Genomic DNA, 20,126 nt, shown 5'->3' on the forward strand with positions numbered 1-20,126 from the left:
GCACAGAGTTCCATCTGGGTCTTCTTAACTCTGAGTACCTGGCCTTCAATTTAATATCCAAGTGCGCCTTCCACTTACACCAGTAAAATAATTCATTATTCCTTTACTTTAAGAGACTGTGGAAGTTTCTACCTTGTAACTTAGTAGACACTGCAACCCCTTAATGCTTCATTTACTAGAATCCAATTAGGTGTATCAAATTCCTCCTTGATACCTCACTCCCTTTGTATTTCCAGTTCATTGCCCTTGGGTATCCCTTGTGCTTATCCTAATATACCTTTCCCAAGCGTCAAGAGAGGGCTTGTTGCTGATGGGAGATTATCCCCATGAGATTCTCAGCAATAGGCAAGGACAAAAAGAAAAATACACAAGCCAAGTCTCTTCTTATTTATGTCTAATCCTCCCCAATATATTTGTTAATCACACAATCATCAAAGTAGGGATTGCCTTTTAGGGTGTCAAAATTTTACTTTTTAGAAAGTTTTAATATCGTTCTTTGCACCCTTCTCAACGTCAGACTATTAAAGTCAATGTGAGGCTCTCTCTCCTTTGGTGTCCATCGACTTCCCTTTGTTAATTAATTGGGGAAATATGTATCCACTTGTCAAAGAGACTTAAGGCCACTAATCACTCTTTCATTTTTAAAGTCCTATTGCAATGCATAAAGATGGTTCATAATTGATTAATTATGAGGTTAGTCATAGGGTTGTTGAAATGTTAATTAGGGTTCGTTGTGAATGGAAACAATCCCCATGTTGACTATCAACTCAAGCTGTTACTATAGAAAGTAAACAAAAGGTTGTCAAGTGGATAGGGGATCTTGAATTACTTCGTCCCTGTACACACATTTCCTTCTTGAAATCAGGTAAAACCCAGTGCATGAATTATGAAGAAATAGAGCAAAGAATACAATAGTCTTAAGTTGACCAAATCTATCTACTTCTTTCGAGCTAGTTTATTACTCTTGGTGTAACAAATTAAACAGGTAATGGGAAATCAGTCTCTTAACCTCATTATAATATAGTTTTAGCTCAGTGGATTTGGGATGTAGTCGATGACAAGTTTTTTCTTTCAATAAAGTTATCTACAGTGTCACCGTGGTGAACTTTGCTAACCAATCTAATAAGATCTTGGATAGTCCAACAGTTCCATATGTCAAACTAAAAAGATTTACTTTGAAGCTGCTGCCTAGAGAACAAAGGCCATGCATTGAAAAGTTGTGCAAAGATGGCCAAAAGCAATGACAAACGAAACCCTCGAGAACAATTCAGCAAAGCCTTCTACCATAACAAGTCAAAAGCAGCTTTGTCCTGTCCTAAGCATCACATCCAACCTGTGCAACTTTTCTGTCCCAGTCTCCTCCTATTTAACCTGGTCTTGTGCCACGGTTCTTCTATTGTCTATCAAAATTAAAAGCTTTCAAGTTGTGTAACTAAGAGAGAGGAGAGAGATGGGGAGGGCTCCGTGCTGTGACAAGGCTAATGTGAAGAGGGGACCTTGGTGCCCTGAGGAGGATGCTAAACTCAAGGCTTACATTGAAGAGCATGGTACTGGTGGTAACTGGATTGCACTTCCCCATAAGATTGGTTAGTGAATTCGTTGGGCTTTTTGTTCCAAGGAAAAGAAGTATTGATCATTAGAAAGTTATTCAAGTTATTCCATGCATGAGCTAAGTTTAACTAGCTACCTGTTTACTCTTAAACACTTTGATACTAATTGCGAGGATATATATATATTTCAGATGTTTCAATGTGGTCTATATTTCAGAAGATTCAATCTTTAGTAAAATATCTGTTGATTTGTTTCCTTATCATTCAAGCATGAATAACAATAAGATAACAGAAATTATTCGAGAATAATCTGAAAACCAAGTTGTAAAGTAGCAAGTGTTTAAAGTGTGCCATTATTGCAGGGTTGAAAAGATGCGGGAAGAGTTGCAGACTAAGATGGTTGAATTATCTGCAGCCAAACATCAAGCACGGTGACTTCTCCGAGGAAGAAGACTTCATCATTTGTAATCTTTATATTAGTATTGGGAGCAGGTAGTTAGTTATTGAATCATACAACTCAAAACCTTTTAGATTTCTTGACTTTCTAATTAATCATTCAATTATATATATTCTCAACTCATCTAACTCTGCATGTATAGGTGGTCAATAATAGCAGCTCAATTACCAGGAAGAACAGATAATGGCATCAAGAACTATTGGAACACCAAGTTAAAGAAGAGATTTCTCGGGAAGAATAAAAAGCATCATGCAATATTGCAAGAACAAAAAAGTCAGAGAGCTACTGGAATAATATCTGACGATAGCATAAACTCAGAATGCATACCCACGTCGGTCATAGAAAGGATGCAACTCCATATGAAGCTTCAAAGCCTCTACAATCCCTTATCTTCGTGCCACAATCCTGCATTTTGGCCCAAGATGCAAACCAACGACCATATCAGCACTTGGAAGGATGCCTGTGCCATTGAGGCAAACTATCAAACAGAATGCAGTCAAGTCAACCTTCACCATATGCACGACATGAACTGCTCAAAGCTACAGTTTGACTCACCTCCAGACATGAACCCATCAGCTGCACGACACATCAACAATGAAATATTTGAGGATAAAAATGGGTTCTTTGAGCAGGATGAACACGAGATGAACGGGTTGTGTGATTACAGATCACAAATCAATTGGGAGAAGGAGAGCTGGGATTCATGGGCTACTTCTAGTGGCGAATTCCAGGAGGAGGCATCGAGCTCTTGGGACTTGTCGGCAGTCTTCCAGACAGATTCTATTCTTCAAAATGACAACAGAGATTTGTAATGGACGAGACAATTTGGTTGCATCCGTCTTGATGATGTTTGGATTCCATAATGCATGTTGTAATAGTTGATGTAGATTTTGTTGACGATAGTTGTGGATTTTATCAAATAAAGCACGAGACTCCTGATGCTTTAAAAAGGGACACAAAAGACATAAAAGTGGCACGATACAAGAATTATTACAAAATATTGATTCGTCATTAGCCAAAAATTATTACAAAATATAGATCGACTGTTTATGAATAAGAACAACCTGACAAATTTATCCATTGAGAATTTCCTATATAAAAACCTTGGATGGATGCTACTCTCAGTTATCTCAAATCCTAGTGATTCTATTTCTCCTTTTTCATTCTTTAGTTGAGATATGAGTTTAGTTTTATTTTATTTTTCTTTCAATATTAAAATTAAAAGAACTCTTCTGGAGATCATAATTAAGCAAGGAGAGAGCGCAAGCACCGCCCAATATATATGTTACTAGAAGGTGAAACAGGGTTAGATGGAGAGAATCTATGAAACATTCTTTTCATGGAGCCCTAAACTACTATGATGACCCTGAATGCTAGGAAGGGTAATTGATATGGAGTAACTTCCCCCTATGAATAGTACTAGGTCACATGGTTCAATTTTAATTTTTTTATTTTATATCGAGAGCTTAGAGCTTACAACACGATAGATGATCCAGTTTTATATTTTATCCACTAAGTAAATTTAGGAAGCACGATACACATCATCAGAAATTTGATCCTTACAGATTCACCTTGCATGAGAATCAAGTTTTCATTGTATGAGCGAATTGTCAAACCTCTTGCCATACCACCATTGCTCTAGGGCACGTCACATGGCTCAATTAGAGCATCCAAGTGGGAGCTCTGTAAGCTCACAGCAAGGGAAAAACCTCCCTCCACTGTGGAGGGAGGTTTTTCCCTTGAATCGAAGAAGCGGTTCTGTGGTTACGGAGTCACTTCTTCGACTTTTTGTTTTTGTTTTAATATTATTTTTTGTTAATAATTGTAAAGAAAAAAACAACAGCTATTTTAGCCGTTGAACAACGACTATTTTAGCCGTTGTTCAATGGTTAAATTTATCTTTTTAATTTAATTTTTTTATAAATACATTATCGATTTCATATTTTTTTCATTCATTGTTATCTTTGCTTTCGACTTCTTTCCTCAACTCTCATTTATAAAAGTTATTTTATGTTAGTAATTTATAAATTTAAATTTTATTAAAATTTAATTATATAAAATGTAAATATGAAGGAGAGATAATGAAATATATATAATGAAAAGTGTGAGACCTATGAAAAAGTTATTGAGAGGTTTTTTGATAGTGAAGAGGGGTGTGAGGTTTTTAACTTTTGATGTAGCGCAGATATGACAACGAAGGAGTTTTCAATGGGCTCTAACAACTATGGATGTCCTTAAGTTTAAGGCACATTATCCCACCACATCCCTGTAAATGTGTCAGCATTAGACAGTGTGAACAAGGGCGGATGTACCGGGGGTGGAACCAAAAAAAAATCGGGGTGGTAAGAAACTCTTCACAGACTTCACAGGCACTCGCAGCAGCCAGCAACCGTAGAAAAAACACGAGCGGAGCGGTAAGCGGAGAAAACGAAGAGTCGAAGTCTCGAAGATACGAAGACCAATTCATGTTTTTAATTGTGAACCACGTCCACATGTCCACGTTGACACGTTTCCATATATATAAAGGTTTACTTTTTATATTTTTATTTATCTCCTGAGGATACATATTTTACCCTAATCAGATTTACTTTTTATATTTTTATTTATCTCCTGAGGACATATTTCCCTTTTATACATATTGATTCTCCTCCGTTTTTGGTTTCCGCCACTCACAAAACCTTGTGATCTTGCCCTTTATTTTTTTTGCTCTCTATCGAGCGCCGACCAAAGCGGCAAAGCCTTGCGTCCAAAGGCTTTTTTTTCTCTCTACCGAGTGCCGATCAAAGCGGCAAAGCGGCAAAGCCCAAAGGTGAAGCCTTCAGCTTTCAGGCCGTGTTCTAAAAAGCGTCATTAAGCGTCGCTTAAGCACGAAGCGAGGAAGAAAAGCTTCACTTTAGGTGAAAGCGGGGGAAAAAGCGATCAAAGTATGTTTGACCAAATTAAGCATGATTAAACGCACTTAATAGCGCTTAAGCGTGATTTTTTATTTATAATTTTAATTGATTTGTAAATTTTTAAAGAATATAAGGAAAAAAATTTAGAGAAAATGAAGAGACACAACGTCTCTCAACTCTTGAGAGAAAAGACATAATCTGCCATAAACTCCCTATCTGCCTATTATCGAGAAAAATTGAGGAGATCGAATTAGAATCAGACAAGGAATTAGATAATATCTAGTTTTTTATGTTCTTTTATTGTGAAAACTGAAAACTGATGGATATTATAAATTTTGTGACTTTTGCCTTTCTAAACATGTGAAAAATTTATGCATGAGACTTAAATTTATCATGTTTAAGTATTATTTGATCTATTTATTTATTTAAAATAATTAAATTTTATTTAAAAATCAAAAACGCTTTTTTACGCTTAAAATTGTCCTAAGCTCGCTTAAGCTTATAAAGCTTGAAGCTTGGACTCGGCGCTTCATCGCGCTTTGTGCTTTTTAAAACATTGCCTTCAGGTAAGTGGATTACTAGATTTTATTTTATTTTATTTTTTTAATAATTGTTTGATTGTTTCTTGATTATAATGTATGATACAATTAACAATTTTAAAGTTTGATTGTTTAAATGTTTAGTTGCTTTTTATATTTTATTGTTGGATAATTGAAAATTTAGATTTTGTATATTTAATGGTTGGATAATTTGTAATTTAATTTTTGTATAAACTCCGAATATGTAATTAATTTTTTTATTAGCTGTTAGTTAATTATAATTTGTGAATATTGATAATTTATGCTAAATTAATTTTATTTTTTTAAAAGAAATGATGTTAAATAATTTATTTGTGTTATTGTTAAATTGTTCACATTACTTTATGTTGATAATTTTTTCTCATACATTATAATTTGTAGAAACTGTTGAAATATTTTGCAAAGAGGAGTTTAATTGAACCGTCTAGTGTTCTGGATGAAGAATTTACTCCTGTACCACAACCACCACCACCTCCTTCTCCTCCTCCGCAAATTTTATTTGAAAATATTGAAAATCTTAGTAGTGAAGTATAAATTGTTGTTGATCCTGATTTACGAAAATTGATTGAAGAGTATGATGTTGGTGCTAGAGATCGTATTCGAAAAAAATATGTTGCTATGAGCCCTTGTCAACCTCGAGGCCATAATTTTCCAAGAAAAAAAATGGGTAAAGACAATAAATATTTTAGAGAGGTTTGGTTTAAAGACCGTGATTGGTTGGAGTATCGTGTTTCAAAGGATGCAACCTTTTATTTATGGTGTTATCTTTTTAGACCTAGCAATATAGGGTTTGGAGGAGATGATGTGTTTACGAGATCTGGTTTCATAAATTGGAAAAAAGCAATTGAAAAATTCAATGAGCATGTAGGTGAAGTTGGTAGTGCACACAATGAGACAAGAATACAGTTTGAGAGTTTTAAGAATCAAAGACAAAGTGTGGAGTATTCATTTTCATCGGGGAAACATAAGCTTGAAGTTGCTTATCGCAAACGCTTGACTTCCATTTTAAAAGTAATTCAATTTTTGTTGTTACAAGGATCGCCTTTTTGGGGACATGATGAGTCTTCGACATCAACCAATAGAGGAAATTTTTTAGAATTACTCAAATGGTATAGCTCAGAGTGTCTAGAAGTTGCGGCAGTTGTTGGAATGAATGCACTTGGAAATAATCAAATGATTGCCCCAAAAATTCAAAAGCAATTGGTGAATGTTAGTGTAGTTGAGACCACAAATGCTATTCTAGCTGATCTTGGAGATAGGTGATTCACTTTACTACTTGATGAGGCTCGTGATTGTTCAGTGAAAGAGCAAATGACAGTTGTTATTAGATATGTGAACAAACATGGAGAGGTGATTGAACGATTTATGGTTGTAGTTCATGTTGCAACAACTACAGCTGCTTGTTTGAATGAGACAATCGACTCTTTATTTGCTAAGTATGGTTTGTCAGTGGCGAGATTGAGGGGTCAAGGATATGATGGTGCTTCAAATATGTCTGGAGAATTTAATGACTTAAAGTCACTGATAATGAAAGAAAATCCGTATGCATGGTATGTTTATTGTTTTGCTCATCAACTCCAGCTAGTGGTTGTAGCCATTGCTCAAACAAATCAATATGTTTGTGATTTCATGTGGATTGTTGGTTCGATTGTGAACACATATGCATCATCTTGCAAAAGGGCTGACAAACTTCGACAACTTAAACATGACAAAAAAGTTAAACTTCTTGAAAGAGGAGATATTAGTTCTGGTAGAGGACTAAACCAAGAAACTAATCTAGCTAGACCTGGAGATACACGATGGGGGTCTCATCATTCAACTTTATGTCGTATTGAACAAATGTGCCCATCTGTTATAGAGGTTCTTCAAAATTTGATTGATGATGGTGATCGTTCTTCTAAGGGTTTAAGTAGAACTTTGGTTGAAAGAATGAAGAGGTAAGAATTTGTGTTTATTCTACTATTTATGAAACGTATATTGGCAATCACAAATCATTTGTCAACCGTTCTACAAGAGAAAGATCAAAATATTGTGAATGCGATGTATTTGATCAATAATGTGAAATGCAAATTGCAAAAGTTGAGAGATTCTGGATGGAATATTTTACTTGAGGATGTGAAGAAGTTTTGTAACACTCATTCCATTGAAATAATTAATATGACAGATAACATCAACAGTCGTAGTAGTTTGAAGAGAGATGGAAAAAATGTTAATTTTTATCACTATTACCATGTTGAAATCTTTTGTGAGGTAACTTCATAATTCTATTTTTGTTTATCATCAATTAAATTCTTTTAAACAGTAACATATTTATTAATTTTTTACTTTTGTTGTTTGATTTTTAAATTGTAGGTTATCGATATTATTCTACAGGTGATGGATAGTCGTTTATCTGAAACAACTATAGATTTGCTGATTTATATGTCATGCCTTGATCCTAGAAACTCGTTCTTTAGATTTGATGTACAGAAAGTAGTGCGTCTGACTCATTTTTATGAGGATGATTTTTCTTGGAATGAGCGGATGTTAGTTGAACAAGAGCTTGAAACATATATTGATGACGTCAGATCAGATGAACGGTTTGAAGACATTTCAGATTTGGGAGCTCTTGCAAAGAAAATGATTGAAACAATGAAGAACCGCGTGTTTCCTTTGGTTTATCGGATGATTGAGCTAGCCTTACTTCTTTAAGTTGCTACTGCAACCGTTGAAAGAGTGTTTTCGGCAATGAATATTGTCAAAATAGATTTGCGAAACAGGATTGGAGATGAATGGATGAGTGATAGTTTGATAGTCTATATCGAGAAATATGTTTTTAATACTGTCGACAATGAGCCAATTTTACAGCGTTTTCAGAACATAGAGTCTTGAAGAATGCAATTGTCACGTATTCGTTAGTAGATTGCTTTAATATTTTAATATTATTGTACGAGTTTTTTTTTATAATATTGTACCTTTTTTTTTCTATATGCCAAGTTATTTGAAAAATATTTTTTAATTACATAGAAGTTATTACTATTAAAAAAAAATTTGCCGCACTCAGATCACGACCGTCCCTCTATGATTGAATTCTTGGATCCACCACCGAGTGTGAATACAAACCTAAAAACCTATAAATATGTCCCAAGACAACTAAAGAAAAAGAGACCTTTTGAGTGGGGAACTCTAGTTGTACTTGTAGCAACTTCACATTGGCGTGACAGTAAACCCACTTAGGAATACAGCAAGCCCACATGGTATCATAGTAACCCACCTTGGATTATCGTGCTCTTATAAAATGGATACAGTTTAGCCGAATTATTTACATCTGAGTTAGTTCCGACTACTCTTAATAAAATTAAAATAATCTATCATAACTGTTCGATTAATTTTATTTTTTTAAATATTACTTATTCAATTTATTAGAATTCAATTTTAATTTTTAAATTTAAACTTTGATTAAATTGATACTTGGATTAATTAACTGATATGTCATTAATTATTTTTACTACTCTTAATACTTTGGATGTTCAATATCACAATCGGCTGTTAAAATCGATTAATTTGATAAAAAAAATTAAATTAATAATTATTATTTATTAATTTGATTGGTTTGATTTTCAATTTAATTAGTACGATCGAATCAGATTTTAACCCTACTTCCGGGAGATTGGCTGTTTTGCGGGAATCCCATGGTCCCGCATCGCTTGACGCAGCGATGAATTTCTAGCGGACCCATGTTTATACGAAAAAAAAATTCTTACACCTATAAATTAATTCGTGAGCAATGGCGCAGAGTCGGTCCAGGCGCGTGATGCACATAAGCAAAGCAGGTTCACGGCCGTTAAAAACGGATGTCGGAGTTTTGTAGTTAGAAAAATATCTCCATCGCATCGCTGCGGTGGCGAGCTAACGGAAGGAAAAACTCTCTCGCTTGACCACTGGAAGCCAAGCTCCCGCCCTCGTGTCGGCCACGGATGCTCGCCGCCGACGCCATGCTCCGGTCGTCGAGGTTCGACTTTAGGGTGCCCTGGATCCGTCGCCCCAGAGGCGGATTGGGCGAGAGATTAGGGTTACGGCGGCGATCCACTAGGCAGGAGCCGGGTACCGTCGGTGAAAAGGCTGGTTCCCTCCGCTGGATGACTTCCTGCTTCATGGATCCCGCGTCTAAGGGGAAAAAGATGGAGGCGGAGTCCGTCCGCGGCGGGGAGGACCTATGGGACGCCGAGTCGGCCGCGCAGCAGGGGAGGTTTCCTGAGCATCTAGTTGTGATGGTTAATGGCTTGGTCGGGAGGTAACTCGACTCCTTCTTCCAGTTTCTGCCCCTCTCGATATCTTTCTGTTCTCCCATCCGCGGAGAAATTTTCACTTTCTTCCGATTGGTTGCAGCGCCGAAGACTGGAAGTTTGCTGCTGAACAGCTGGTTAAAAAACTTCCGGACAAAGTTATAGTCCACCGTGAGTTTTGCTATTGAACTTTCTTTTTCCCTTTTCATTTACTTCCTGATTTGCTAATTGTTTGATTCTTCCTATCCCTTGTTTTATTTGATATGAAGTTTAAATATTAGACGGAGGCTGATTCATGAAGCACTCGGAAGAGTTAAAAGTTGTTTAATTATCAAAAATATATCCATTAACTTGGGGTTGGTAAATCAAAAGTAAAAATGATGAAATAATTGAATGGCAAAACAAACAACTACATATGAATGTAGAAAGTAGTTTCTGTTATTTTCTTTCATGACTTTCCATCTGTGTCAGATTTTGTCACGCCCTGCACGAGCTTTTAGTTTATTTCCTATTTTTTGTGAATTTGAGTTCCAGTTTGGTACTGCATGGCTTACAAGTATCGCTTTCATGCTCAATTACCCTAAGCAGATGTTGTGATCTAGTAGTAGAGCACCATGTTTCAATGACATCATGATCATGAGTCTGAAGCATTTTTTAAAGAAGCATGGCATGAATTATACTTCTTAGAGAAAATACCACCAGCGTAGAAGATCCCATTAGAAACCAATGAAGAAACAAGAAGGATGGTATATCAATCAGGGAGGATGATGACAATGATTCTCTCCTGTCTAGGATGTTCAAATTCAAACTATAGATTCTAGAACTTTTAACTATGGAGCAATATTTTGTTCTATGAAGCACAAATTTATTTACTAGTTTATATATTAGTGTCATTATAAGCTCACAATCATACATGTTTGATGTGAATTCTAACAAGTTAAAAAACTGAAGTTGTGATGTCCCTATGGGTCTATGATAGTTGCTAATTGGTGACTCTTGTTCAACATCCTTTTGCCTAAACCTTGCTATTAATTTTAGTTTATGTTTTTCACACTGAATTTTACTTGATTTGATCATCCCAAATCAACCTAGTTTACCTGATCCTAGGTTTGATTGGTCCATAGGCCAACTTTATTATTAATTTATTTATAACAAGTTAAAAGAACTTAAGTTGTGATATCCCAGTGGGTCTAAGACAGTTGCTACTTGGTGACTCTTGTTCAACATCCTTTTGCCTAAACCTTGCTATTAATTTTGGTTTATGTTTTACACACTGAATTTTACTCGACTTGATAAACCACCCAAATCGTCCTATTTTACTTGATCCTAGGTTTGATTGGTCCATAGACCAATTTTGACCTCCTAAAGATGAATTTGGTGCAAATAGATTAGTTTTTATTTTAAAATTTGAATTTGTAATTAGTTTTGGTAATTGTCCTATTTTAGTTATTGAAAATTTAGTAACTTTCTATCTTGCAACATTATTTTTTAAATTGGTAATAGTTTAATGAGTATCTTTTGATTTGGTAAAAGTTTATTATGATTATTACGTTTCTCAATTAGTGGTATTTCTTTTCTAATTTAGTTGATATTGAGTCAAAGCGTCATGTCTCTTTATTTCTTGATTTTTCTTTCTCAGCATGAGATAATTGTCTCTGTGCATCATCGATACGTCCTATTCTTCTATGTGATTTGAGGGTTCATTTTTTGGTGCTGCATCAATTGGTATTGGAGCTAAGTTTCAATTTTAGCGCTTATTTCTCCACCATTTGCCATCCATTTACGATTTTAAATTCATCATTGTGCATCCACCCATCTGCTACCTTCACCAAAATCCATTTACAACCACCAAGAAAAAAAAAAGGCAGAAAATCATAAGAGCGCCTGTTTATCAAAAGGGTGTCCCTCTTTTATAAATTATCAAAACAATGCCCACCTATATTTTTTTTGCCCAAATCACCCCTCTGCGCTCCACATTAAAGTTGCTTTGTACAACACTATCTTGGAGCTCCTTTATATAAAGCTACTCGAAGGTGGAATAGTTTTGACTAAAGCTAGGCCAAACCTGCTCTGCCGTAGAGTAGTTGTGGGTTAAAGCAGCTCCAAAGTGGAGTGTAGAGGGGTATTTCTGTAGGAAATGGGAACGTGGGCTTGTTCACGTTGCCCACTTTTTTAGGAAAAATGTCCCTTTTACCTTTGGGATAATTCCCATTACAAAGGGCGCATCTAAGGGTGGTTCACGAGAGAGGTGTGGAAGAACGAGAGGAAAAAGAACATCCGAGGCTGTGAGATTTGGTTTGTGGAATTGCGGAGAGCTTTTCGATTTTTGTAATTGCTCTTCGACAGCAAGTTCTGCCATCGTCGATTGCAGATTTGCGGGAGATTGCTGTAAGTGTTTACTATTTACCGTTTTTATTCGTTTTAATACATGCATTTAGAATATCAACAATAGTATCAAAGCTTTATTCTAAATGCTTGAAATGAATTATGAAATACATGTTCGGATTTTTTTTTGTAAAATCGCTTGCATGAAAATATCTGTGTTGTTCATTGTCAAAGTTGCTGCCGTTAAGGATTGCGAACTTGTTGCAATATGCTATTGTCCCAAGGTAATAGACCTTGTTGCGAACCATGGCCAATGCTGTTCTTGTGCTCCTAAAGCCAGGAAATGTATCATGGCTGAGGGATATGTTCTCTCCGTCGTCGTATTATAGCAAGCAAGGGTAGCGATCGACTTTTGTGGTCGGAGAACCCGGCGACCGCATCAGGATGCCGGCAGTAACATTTCAAGGCTGGTGATGAAGTCTTGTTTGGTCGGTTGCGTGCTCAGGCTGCCTCTCGTAGTTTCTATGCAAGTAGGTGACGACGACGTCTTTGGGTAGGGGCGACCGACATCTAGCGCTAGAAAGGACAAGCGAAGGTAGGCGACTGGCCATCTTGGCCGGTGACTGTGTTTGTTGTGGTTGAGGCGGCGTGCGACATGGGATCGTGTGGCGAAGAAAGTGGTGAAGAAATAAAAATGTGGGGAAATGACGAAGCACAGTGATTTGAGGAAAAGTTTGATTTTAGAAAATCAAATAAAAAAAGAAACCTTTTGGTTTCGAATACAGTAGCAAAAGAATTTTATTTTTCCATGCATATTTTTTTTAAACTGTCTATTTTAAAAAAAAAATTATATATATAAATTATGCATGTTGGAATAAATTATGATTAGTTGGTGCAATTAGACCCGATTTAGATTAAACCATTAGTTGGTTTAGCCGAACTAGTTTGATTCAAACCGGAATCGATTTAGGTTAACTTATTGGGGCTTAGACCAAATATGATCAAATGACCAGATTTGTTCTATTGGGTCAAATTTGATTATATTGATTAGGTTTATTCTAATAGGTCAGACTTAAATCAATGGTTATTGGTTTGATCAAACGGACTAGAGTTTGATCAATAAGTCTGAAATTCGATGAAATGGACTTAGATTAAACAATAGCAGAACATATGTACAGTAGATTCCTGTCTAATTAGATCTGTTTTAATTGAGGACAATGGACCAAGCTTAGGATTTGGATTCCCGATCGACCGATCCAATGGGTTAGTAGACTTAAACTCTTAAAAATAAAAAAGATTTATTTTTCTTGATTTATTATGTTAGTTCTATGTCTGTATAAATTGAATTAAGCCGGTTTTGTACTGGTTAGTTGGTTTTGTACTGACTTACTAATTTTAATTTTTCAGATGGCACGAACAATTACTACATTGACTCGTCGCAAAGTGCGGCGGAACCAGCTCAGGGAGGAAATTCAGGAGATGAAGTATAACTTTACTTATGCAGTCGACGGACACGTTGAACGACTTTATGAGCTATTTTGCAAACTTGAGTGAGAAGAGTTTCCAGTCTTGGACCGTTATAGGATTTGGACTTTGATGCATTCATTGCCAGAGTATCCTAAGGTGATAGCAGACTATGTTTAGGGACGTCATGAAGGACGTATCACATATTCAGAGTTATGTGAGGAATTGCTTCACCATATAGCTGAAGAGGATCCTGAAGAGTTTGAAGAGGACCGGAAATGATTGAGGAAGATCCAGAAGAGGATTCGATTGTGGATCCGATAGAGAATCTGAAGCTGTCCCATCTGTGATTATCCCAAATGAGCCCAGATTGAAAGGGATAATGTTGGCCATTGCACTAGTGTCTGTCTTAGCGGGAGTGGTGTTAGCCTATCTAGTTTATTAAAGTTCTGTTATTGTTATTGCCATTATGTATGAACAATATTAGTTTATTTAGTTCATGTCAGTTTGTTATATGTTAACAATATGCAACATATTTTTATGTTAATGATATGTTCATTTATATGTTTAATTTATGCTGTTTACTCTACATGCTGCATGATAAATGATTAATTCATTTTGTTAAATGATTAGTTCATTTAATTAAAGAAATCATGATATAATAAATGATTAGTTTATTTGTGGGGATGTGTGTAATAGAATTGATCAATATTGATTTGATTGGTCATACGAATGATGAGTGAAAACATAGTTATCACTTTATTTTGTAAACTAATTCAAATTAATATTGAGTCAATCATAAATTGCATGCATATGATTTAAATACTAAATAATCTGTTTATTTATAATAGATTATGACAACCAAAAACATTATAGCTGAACTCAACAAGGGTGAAAAACTTAACGGGGATAACTATAAGATCTGACAACTCATGATACAATATGTACTTGAGGAACAAGAAGTTCTGGAGGCTGTAATCAGGTTATGGTAGAACCTGTAGATGGTCCTATTGCATAGAACAGACAAAATCTTGATGCCTATAAGGCATGGAAGAAAAAAGACTCCATTGTAAAGGGTATATTGATTAGTTCAATGGTAGACGACCTAACTTTTGAGTATGAGTCATATACTGAGTAGCCCTTAAAGAAAAATACAGTGGAGTGAGTCCGAGCAAGCTTCAACAGCTGAACATGATTCGGGAGCTTAAAATTGCTGGTTATGAGTTGATCGATGAATAATAGGTTCAAGCAGTTGAACAAAAAGAAATGGTTCAAGAAAGGGAAGGGAATGAAGAAAGAAGCTACTACTGGGGACAGGGCCTAATCAAGAAGATATGAAAGAAGACTGGAAAGAAACCTAAAAGCAAGTTGACTTGCTTTAACTGCGGCAAGAAGGGTCACTTCGCTCGGGAGTGCATTGAGCCGAAAAAAGTAAATCCAATGTGTCTTCTTTTCCCTAGCTCAGTGTTGTTAGTTGATTCCTATTCTTTATGGATTATAGATTCGGGAGCAACCAACCATGTAGTTCGAGAGCGAGTTACATTTGTAGAGTACCGTCAGGTACCCGCTGACAACAAATGGATCTATGTAGGAAACAATGCAAGAGTTGAAGTTAAAGGAGTCGGCACTTGCAAACTCAACCTTTGTAGTGGTAGACTCCTTAAATTTGATAGAATCTTGTTTTCGTTACGTGCCTTCTTGATTTAGGGTATTGTATTAATTTTTATAGTCGGTGTGTTAAACTTAAGATTGACTCAGTCAATTGGACATAGTTTTTTAACAAATGATTTTATTGTTCTTGATGTAGAACCAGATGTCAATTGTGCAATTGAAAGTTGTTTTTCAAACATTGCTAACTAGTGATGTAGGTATAACTGATGAGGTTTGACATGCTAGATTAGGACACATAGGACAAGAACGTATGAATCGGTTGGCTAGAGAAGGTCTATTGGACACTCAGGTTAAGATTCACTTGTCTATATGTGAGCATTACCTTGGTGAAAAAACTAGGAAACCATTTGGTAAGATTATTAGAGCTGAATCACCATTACAGTTAATTTATTCAAATATTTGTGGTCCAATGAATGTAAAGGCTAGACATGGAGCTTCTTATTTCATTACATTTATTGACGATTTTTCTCGTTTTGGTTGTGTATTTGATTTCTCATAAATCTGAAGTATTAGATTACTTCATTCGTTTTGTGAACGAAGTTGAGAATCAAATATAATGTAAAGTTAAGACTTTACGCACTGACCGTGGAGGGGAATATTTGTCTGATATGTTCAAGACAATATGTAATGATAGAGGGATTATAAGACAGCTGACAATCCCTGGAACTTCATAGCAAAATGAGGTAGCTGAAAGAAGAAATAAGACTCTTATTGAAATGGTTAGGTCTATGATGACATAGGCTAATTTGCCCATCTCCTATTGGGGAGATGCATTATTAACTACAGTATATATATTTAACAAAGTGTCTTCAAAATCAGTTTCATCTATCCTATATGAACGTTGGAAAGATAGAAAACTAGATTTAAGTAATCTGAGACCCTGGAGGTCAGCTGCTTATGTTCATGATAGTTCTCACAAGTATAGAAAACTGGGACCTAGGGGTAAGAAATGTATCTTTATTAGATATCATGAGACCTCCAAAGTTTATGTTTTCATAGGTGAGCAACTAGATGGAACTATCTCCGAAATAGATTTAAGAGATGCGACTTTTCTCGAAACAGAGTTCCCAACCAGAGGTGATGTTGATAAAATAGTTCCTCTATTTGAGGAGGATGAAATATTATCAACAAGAGAGGTGTCAAAAGGGATGCCTGAGTCTAGTCAATCGAGTGGGAATAATATGCCAAGTTATGAGTTGACTTTTCAATAGCCTAACTTATGAAGAAGTGCTTGTAAGATCAAACCTAAGAAGATGTTTGATATTGAGAATGAGACATTAATAACACTTCTAGTTGATGATGACGAACCTCAATCCATTGAGGAAGCATTGGGATGTAGAGTTAGAGAAAATGGAAAGCTGTAATAGTTGAAGAGATGGAGTCTATGATTCAAAATCATGTTTTGGACTTAGTCGATCTTCCTCTTGGCTGAAAGGCTATTGGGAATAAGTGAATTCTCAAAATAAAGAGGAAAGTTGATGGATCGATTAACAGATACAAAGCTCATTTATTTTGAAAAGACATTTTCTCTTATAGTAAAATTTATATCAAAACGAGTTATTTTGGCTTTTGTGGCACATTATGACTTAGAATTACATCAAATGGATGTAAAAATCGTTTTCCTTAACGGTGAGCTTGACGAAGAAATCTATATAGTTCAACCAGAAGGTTTCATTGCTGAAAGCCAAGAGGAGAAAATATATAGACTTAAAAAGTCTATATATGGGCTAAAGCAAACGTCAAGACAATGGAACATAATATTTAAAGAAGTCGTTTTATCTTATGGTTTCGAGATGATCAATGAGGATTATTTCGTTTTCTTAAAAAGAGAAAAAGGAAAGTATGCCATTTTATCATTATATAGTGATGATATGCTGATAGCTAGAAATGACATTGAGTATGTGAATGAAGTCAAGAAGTGGCTGTCATCACAATTTGATACAACAGATATGGGAGAAGCTGAGTACATGTTAGGGGTGAAGATCATTAAAGATCGTTCTAAAAGACTTTTGGATCTGTCACAAGAGTCTTATATAAATAAGATGTTATATCATTTTAGCATGTCTAATTTGTGAAAGGTATTATTTTGAGCAAGAGTATGTGTTTTGGAGACCTAGATGATAGGAAATCCACATCGGATTATGCATTCTTGCTGAATGGTGACGCCATCTTATGGAACAGCAAGAAACAAGCTTGTGTAGCTTTATTAACTATGAAAGTTGAATATGTGACATGTTCAGCAGCTGTGCAAGAAGTAGTCTGGTTGAGAAGGTTCCTGAAGTCTCGTAACTGTCTACTGTGACAGTTAAGCTGTAATAGTTTTTTTCAAGGATTATAAATATCACAGCAAAGGCAAACATATAGCTATAAAATATAACTTTGTGTGGGATATTGTGGCTAAAAGAAAGATAATTCTTGAGTATGTCCCTACACGTACTATGCTTACAGATCCTTTTATTAAGCCAATGACTAGAGAGTCATTTAAAGAACATGTAAAATCTTTGAGATTTCGTAGAATGTAACAACATTATAATTACAATCAGATATTGTGATTTGATTGTATAATTTATCATAATTTATTTAGTATATATAATTTTATTATATTCATATAAGATGTGAGCATGTTGGCAGGATGAGATTGGTCATCTCACACGGACAATCATCTCTGTTTGTTGAGTATAAATAAAGGTAAGACCGTTGCTTATGGGACCGCTTATGTAGCTGTGAACAGAGACAGATCCATAAGTTAAGGTCGCCTTGATAATTGTGTCAAGTTGAGATCATTTATGTGTTAGTAATAATCGAAGTAAATGAACCAACCATTTACTGAACATGTTGAAAGCCATATTGGAATTCATATGTTGAATTCAGAGTTAGACTAGGTATGTCTAGATTAAAATCTGTACGATGTTAAATTTGAGAAAACATGCGCTTTTTTTAGTAAAGAGATTAACATCGTAGTATGTGATTCATATCACGTGCTATTGCGATAATGAAGGTGGTAGGAGAATAGATCCCTGTTTCTCTACTATGTGAGACTTTTGAGATTATAAGTTAATCTTAATTTTGCTCTTAATGACTATTTAACTGTTTACTTGAAGTTTTAATCAATATATGTTACTTTAGCATGTATCCTATAACTATAGATGATTCGGTCTATGGAACATAATTAGGAAAGCGACTGATTAGAATAATAGATTCTAGCTAAAAAGGAAGATTAAATAGATTTACATCTTTTAATGTTATTCATTGGTCTACTCGTTTCTGTTATGTATAGAAATCATTGTGAATATTGAATATGGAATATGCTCTTGACATAGTAGTTATTATAAGAGATTAGAGAAGTTCATATTGATGTAAATAAAGCTTATTTAATCTGGGTAAATAGCAAGATATGTATATCTTCAAGATAATGGTTGTGTACCACTAGGAGATTGGATGTATCATGGATAAAGGGTATGTGCCATCAGGACAGAGAGGCTATGTGCCATTATGAGAATGTCTCTGATTCATTTGGTAGAACGGCTAAATGAAGTGTAACAACTTTGTTAGCACTGATTACTCAAAGAGCGGCTATGTAAGGTGTAACAATCTTCTTAGCATCTATCGCTCAGTGTGTTGCTGTCGCACGAATTATTTTCTTTAAGTATGGATTGGATGTTCTGATATGGTCCTTTTGACTAAACTCTTATATAGTCTATGTGACTTATTTAGTCTTTGTGACTAACTGGTCTTAGTGATTTACCTGGATGAACTACTCTTAGTGACTTACCTTGGACGAGTCGGAGATGTAGGAAATGGGAACGTGGGCTTGCCCACGTTGTCTATTTTTTTAAGGGAAAAGTCCCTTTTATCCCTGAGATAATTCCCATTATAAAGGGTGCGTCCAAGGGTGGTTTACGAGAGAGGGGTGTGGAAGAATGAGAGGAAGAAGAACATCCGAGGCTGTAGGATTTGATTTGTAGAATTGCGGAGAGCTTTTCGATTTTTGTAATTGCTCTTCCAACAGCAAGTCTTGCCGTCGCCGATTGTAGATCCGCGGGAGATCGCTGTAAATATTTACTGTTTATCATTTTAATTCATGTATTTAGAATATCAACAATTTCATTATTAAATTATGTTGTTTTGATAAATTTTGAAAGAGGGGCACCCTTTTAATGATATAGATAAAAAGGATGTCCTTTGATTGTCTGCCAAAAAAAAAAAATACTGCATTATCAGAGTCCTGTCCTTAACACTTGATCTGTTTCGTAGTTGTGCCAGGTAGGGATGTAAACAAGCCGAACCGAGCCGAACAGTATTAGACTCGAGCTTGGCTTGTTTAAGTTATATTCGGGCTCGAGCTCGAATCAAACTTTTATTACAAGGCTCGAGCTCGGCTCGTTTTAGAATTATCAAGATCGCGAACAGTTCGAGCTCGGCGCGTTATTAGCTCGATTATCATAGTTAACGAGCCTAATTCCTTAAGCGAGCTCGGGCTCGTTTTCGGACTCATTTTAGAGCTCGTTTTTTTGGCTCATTTTAAAGTTCGTTTTATGGTTCGTTTTAGAACTCGTTTTTTGGCTCGTTTTAGAGCTCGTTTTTTGACTTGATTTAAGGCTCGTTTTAAGGCTTATTTTAAGGGGGCGTTTGGTTTTTTCCTAGGAATAGGAATCGGAATGAGAATCATTGTATTATGGAATGAGAATGAGTATGAGTATGAATATCACTCTTAAAAGTAATGTTTGGTTAGTTACATATTTTCTATCAGAATAAATTAAAATTTCCTTTTTTACCCTTAAAGGAAAATAAGAGAAAAAATTAGATGTGAGAGAAAAATGAATGTGAGAAAAAAATATGATAAAAGAGAATGATGAGAGAGAAAGTGTGATGAGAAAGAATGAAGAGAGAAAAAGCGTGATGAAAGAAAATGAAAAAAAAGA

General features: G+C 35.4%; 3 protein-coding genes across 4 annotated transcripts in view; all 3 read left to right on the top strand.

Moving 5' to 3' along the window:
• The first annotated feature begins 1,404 nt into the window (after window positions 1-1,404).
• On the top strand, window positions 1,405-2,910 carry LOC121973750 (transcription factor MYB36-like). The gene is made up of 3 exons (XM_042525115.1): window positions 1,405-1,586; window positions 1,913-2,042; window positions 2,150-2,910. The coding sequence occupies exons 1-3, from the start codon at window positions 1,451-1,453 to the stop codon at window positions 2,817-2,819; spliced, it is 936 nt and encodes a 311-aa protein (XP_042381049.1). The 5' UTR covers window positions 1,405-1,450; the 3' UTR covers window positions 2,820-2,910.
• Window positions 2,911-6,790: 3,880 nt separating this feature from the next.
• Window positions 6,791-8,170, top strand: LOC121972898 (zinc finger MYM-type protein 1-like). The gene is made up of 3 exons (XM_042524514.1): window positions 6,791-7,416; window positions 7,657-7,729; window positions 7,832-8,170. Exons 1-3 carry the CDS (start codon window positions 6,791-6,793, stop codon window positions 8,168-8,170), a joined length of 1,038 nt encoding a protein of 345 aa, XP_042380448.1.
• A 1,094-nt stretch (window positions 8,171-9,264) lies between these two features.
• Window positions 9,265-20,126, top strand: part of LOC121971579 (putative lipase ROG1) — a 28,857-nt gene continuing 17,995 nt past the window's right edge. For both annotated transcript variants that reach the window (XM_042522900.1, XM_042522901.1), the window contains exons 1-2: window positions 9,265-9,752; window positions 9,848-9,915. In XM_042522900.1, coding sequence (XP_042378834.1) covers window positions 9,436-9,752; window positions 9,848-9,915 — 385 coding nt within the window. In that variant the 5' untranslated portion in view covers window positions 9,265-9,435. The remainder of the gene's footprint in view (window positions 9,753-9,847; window positions 9,916-20,126) is intronic.

This window comes from Zingiber officinale, chromosome 4A (assembly GCF_018446385.1).
Source record: "Zingiber officinale cultivar Zhangliang chromosome 4A, Zo_v1.1, whole genome shotgun sequence".
In the NCBI taxonomy this organism is placed as follows: domain Eukaryota; kingdom Viridiplantae; phylum Streptophyta; class Magnoliopsida; order Zingiberales; family Zingiberaceae; genus Zingiber; species Zingiber officinale.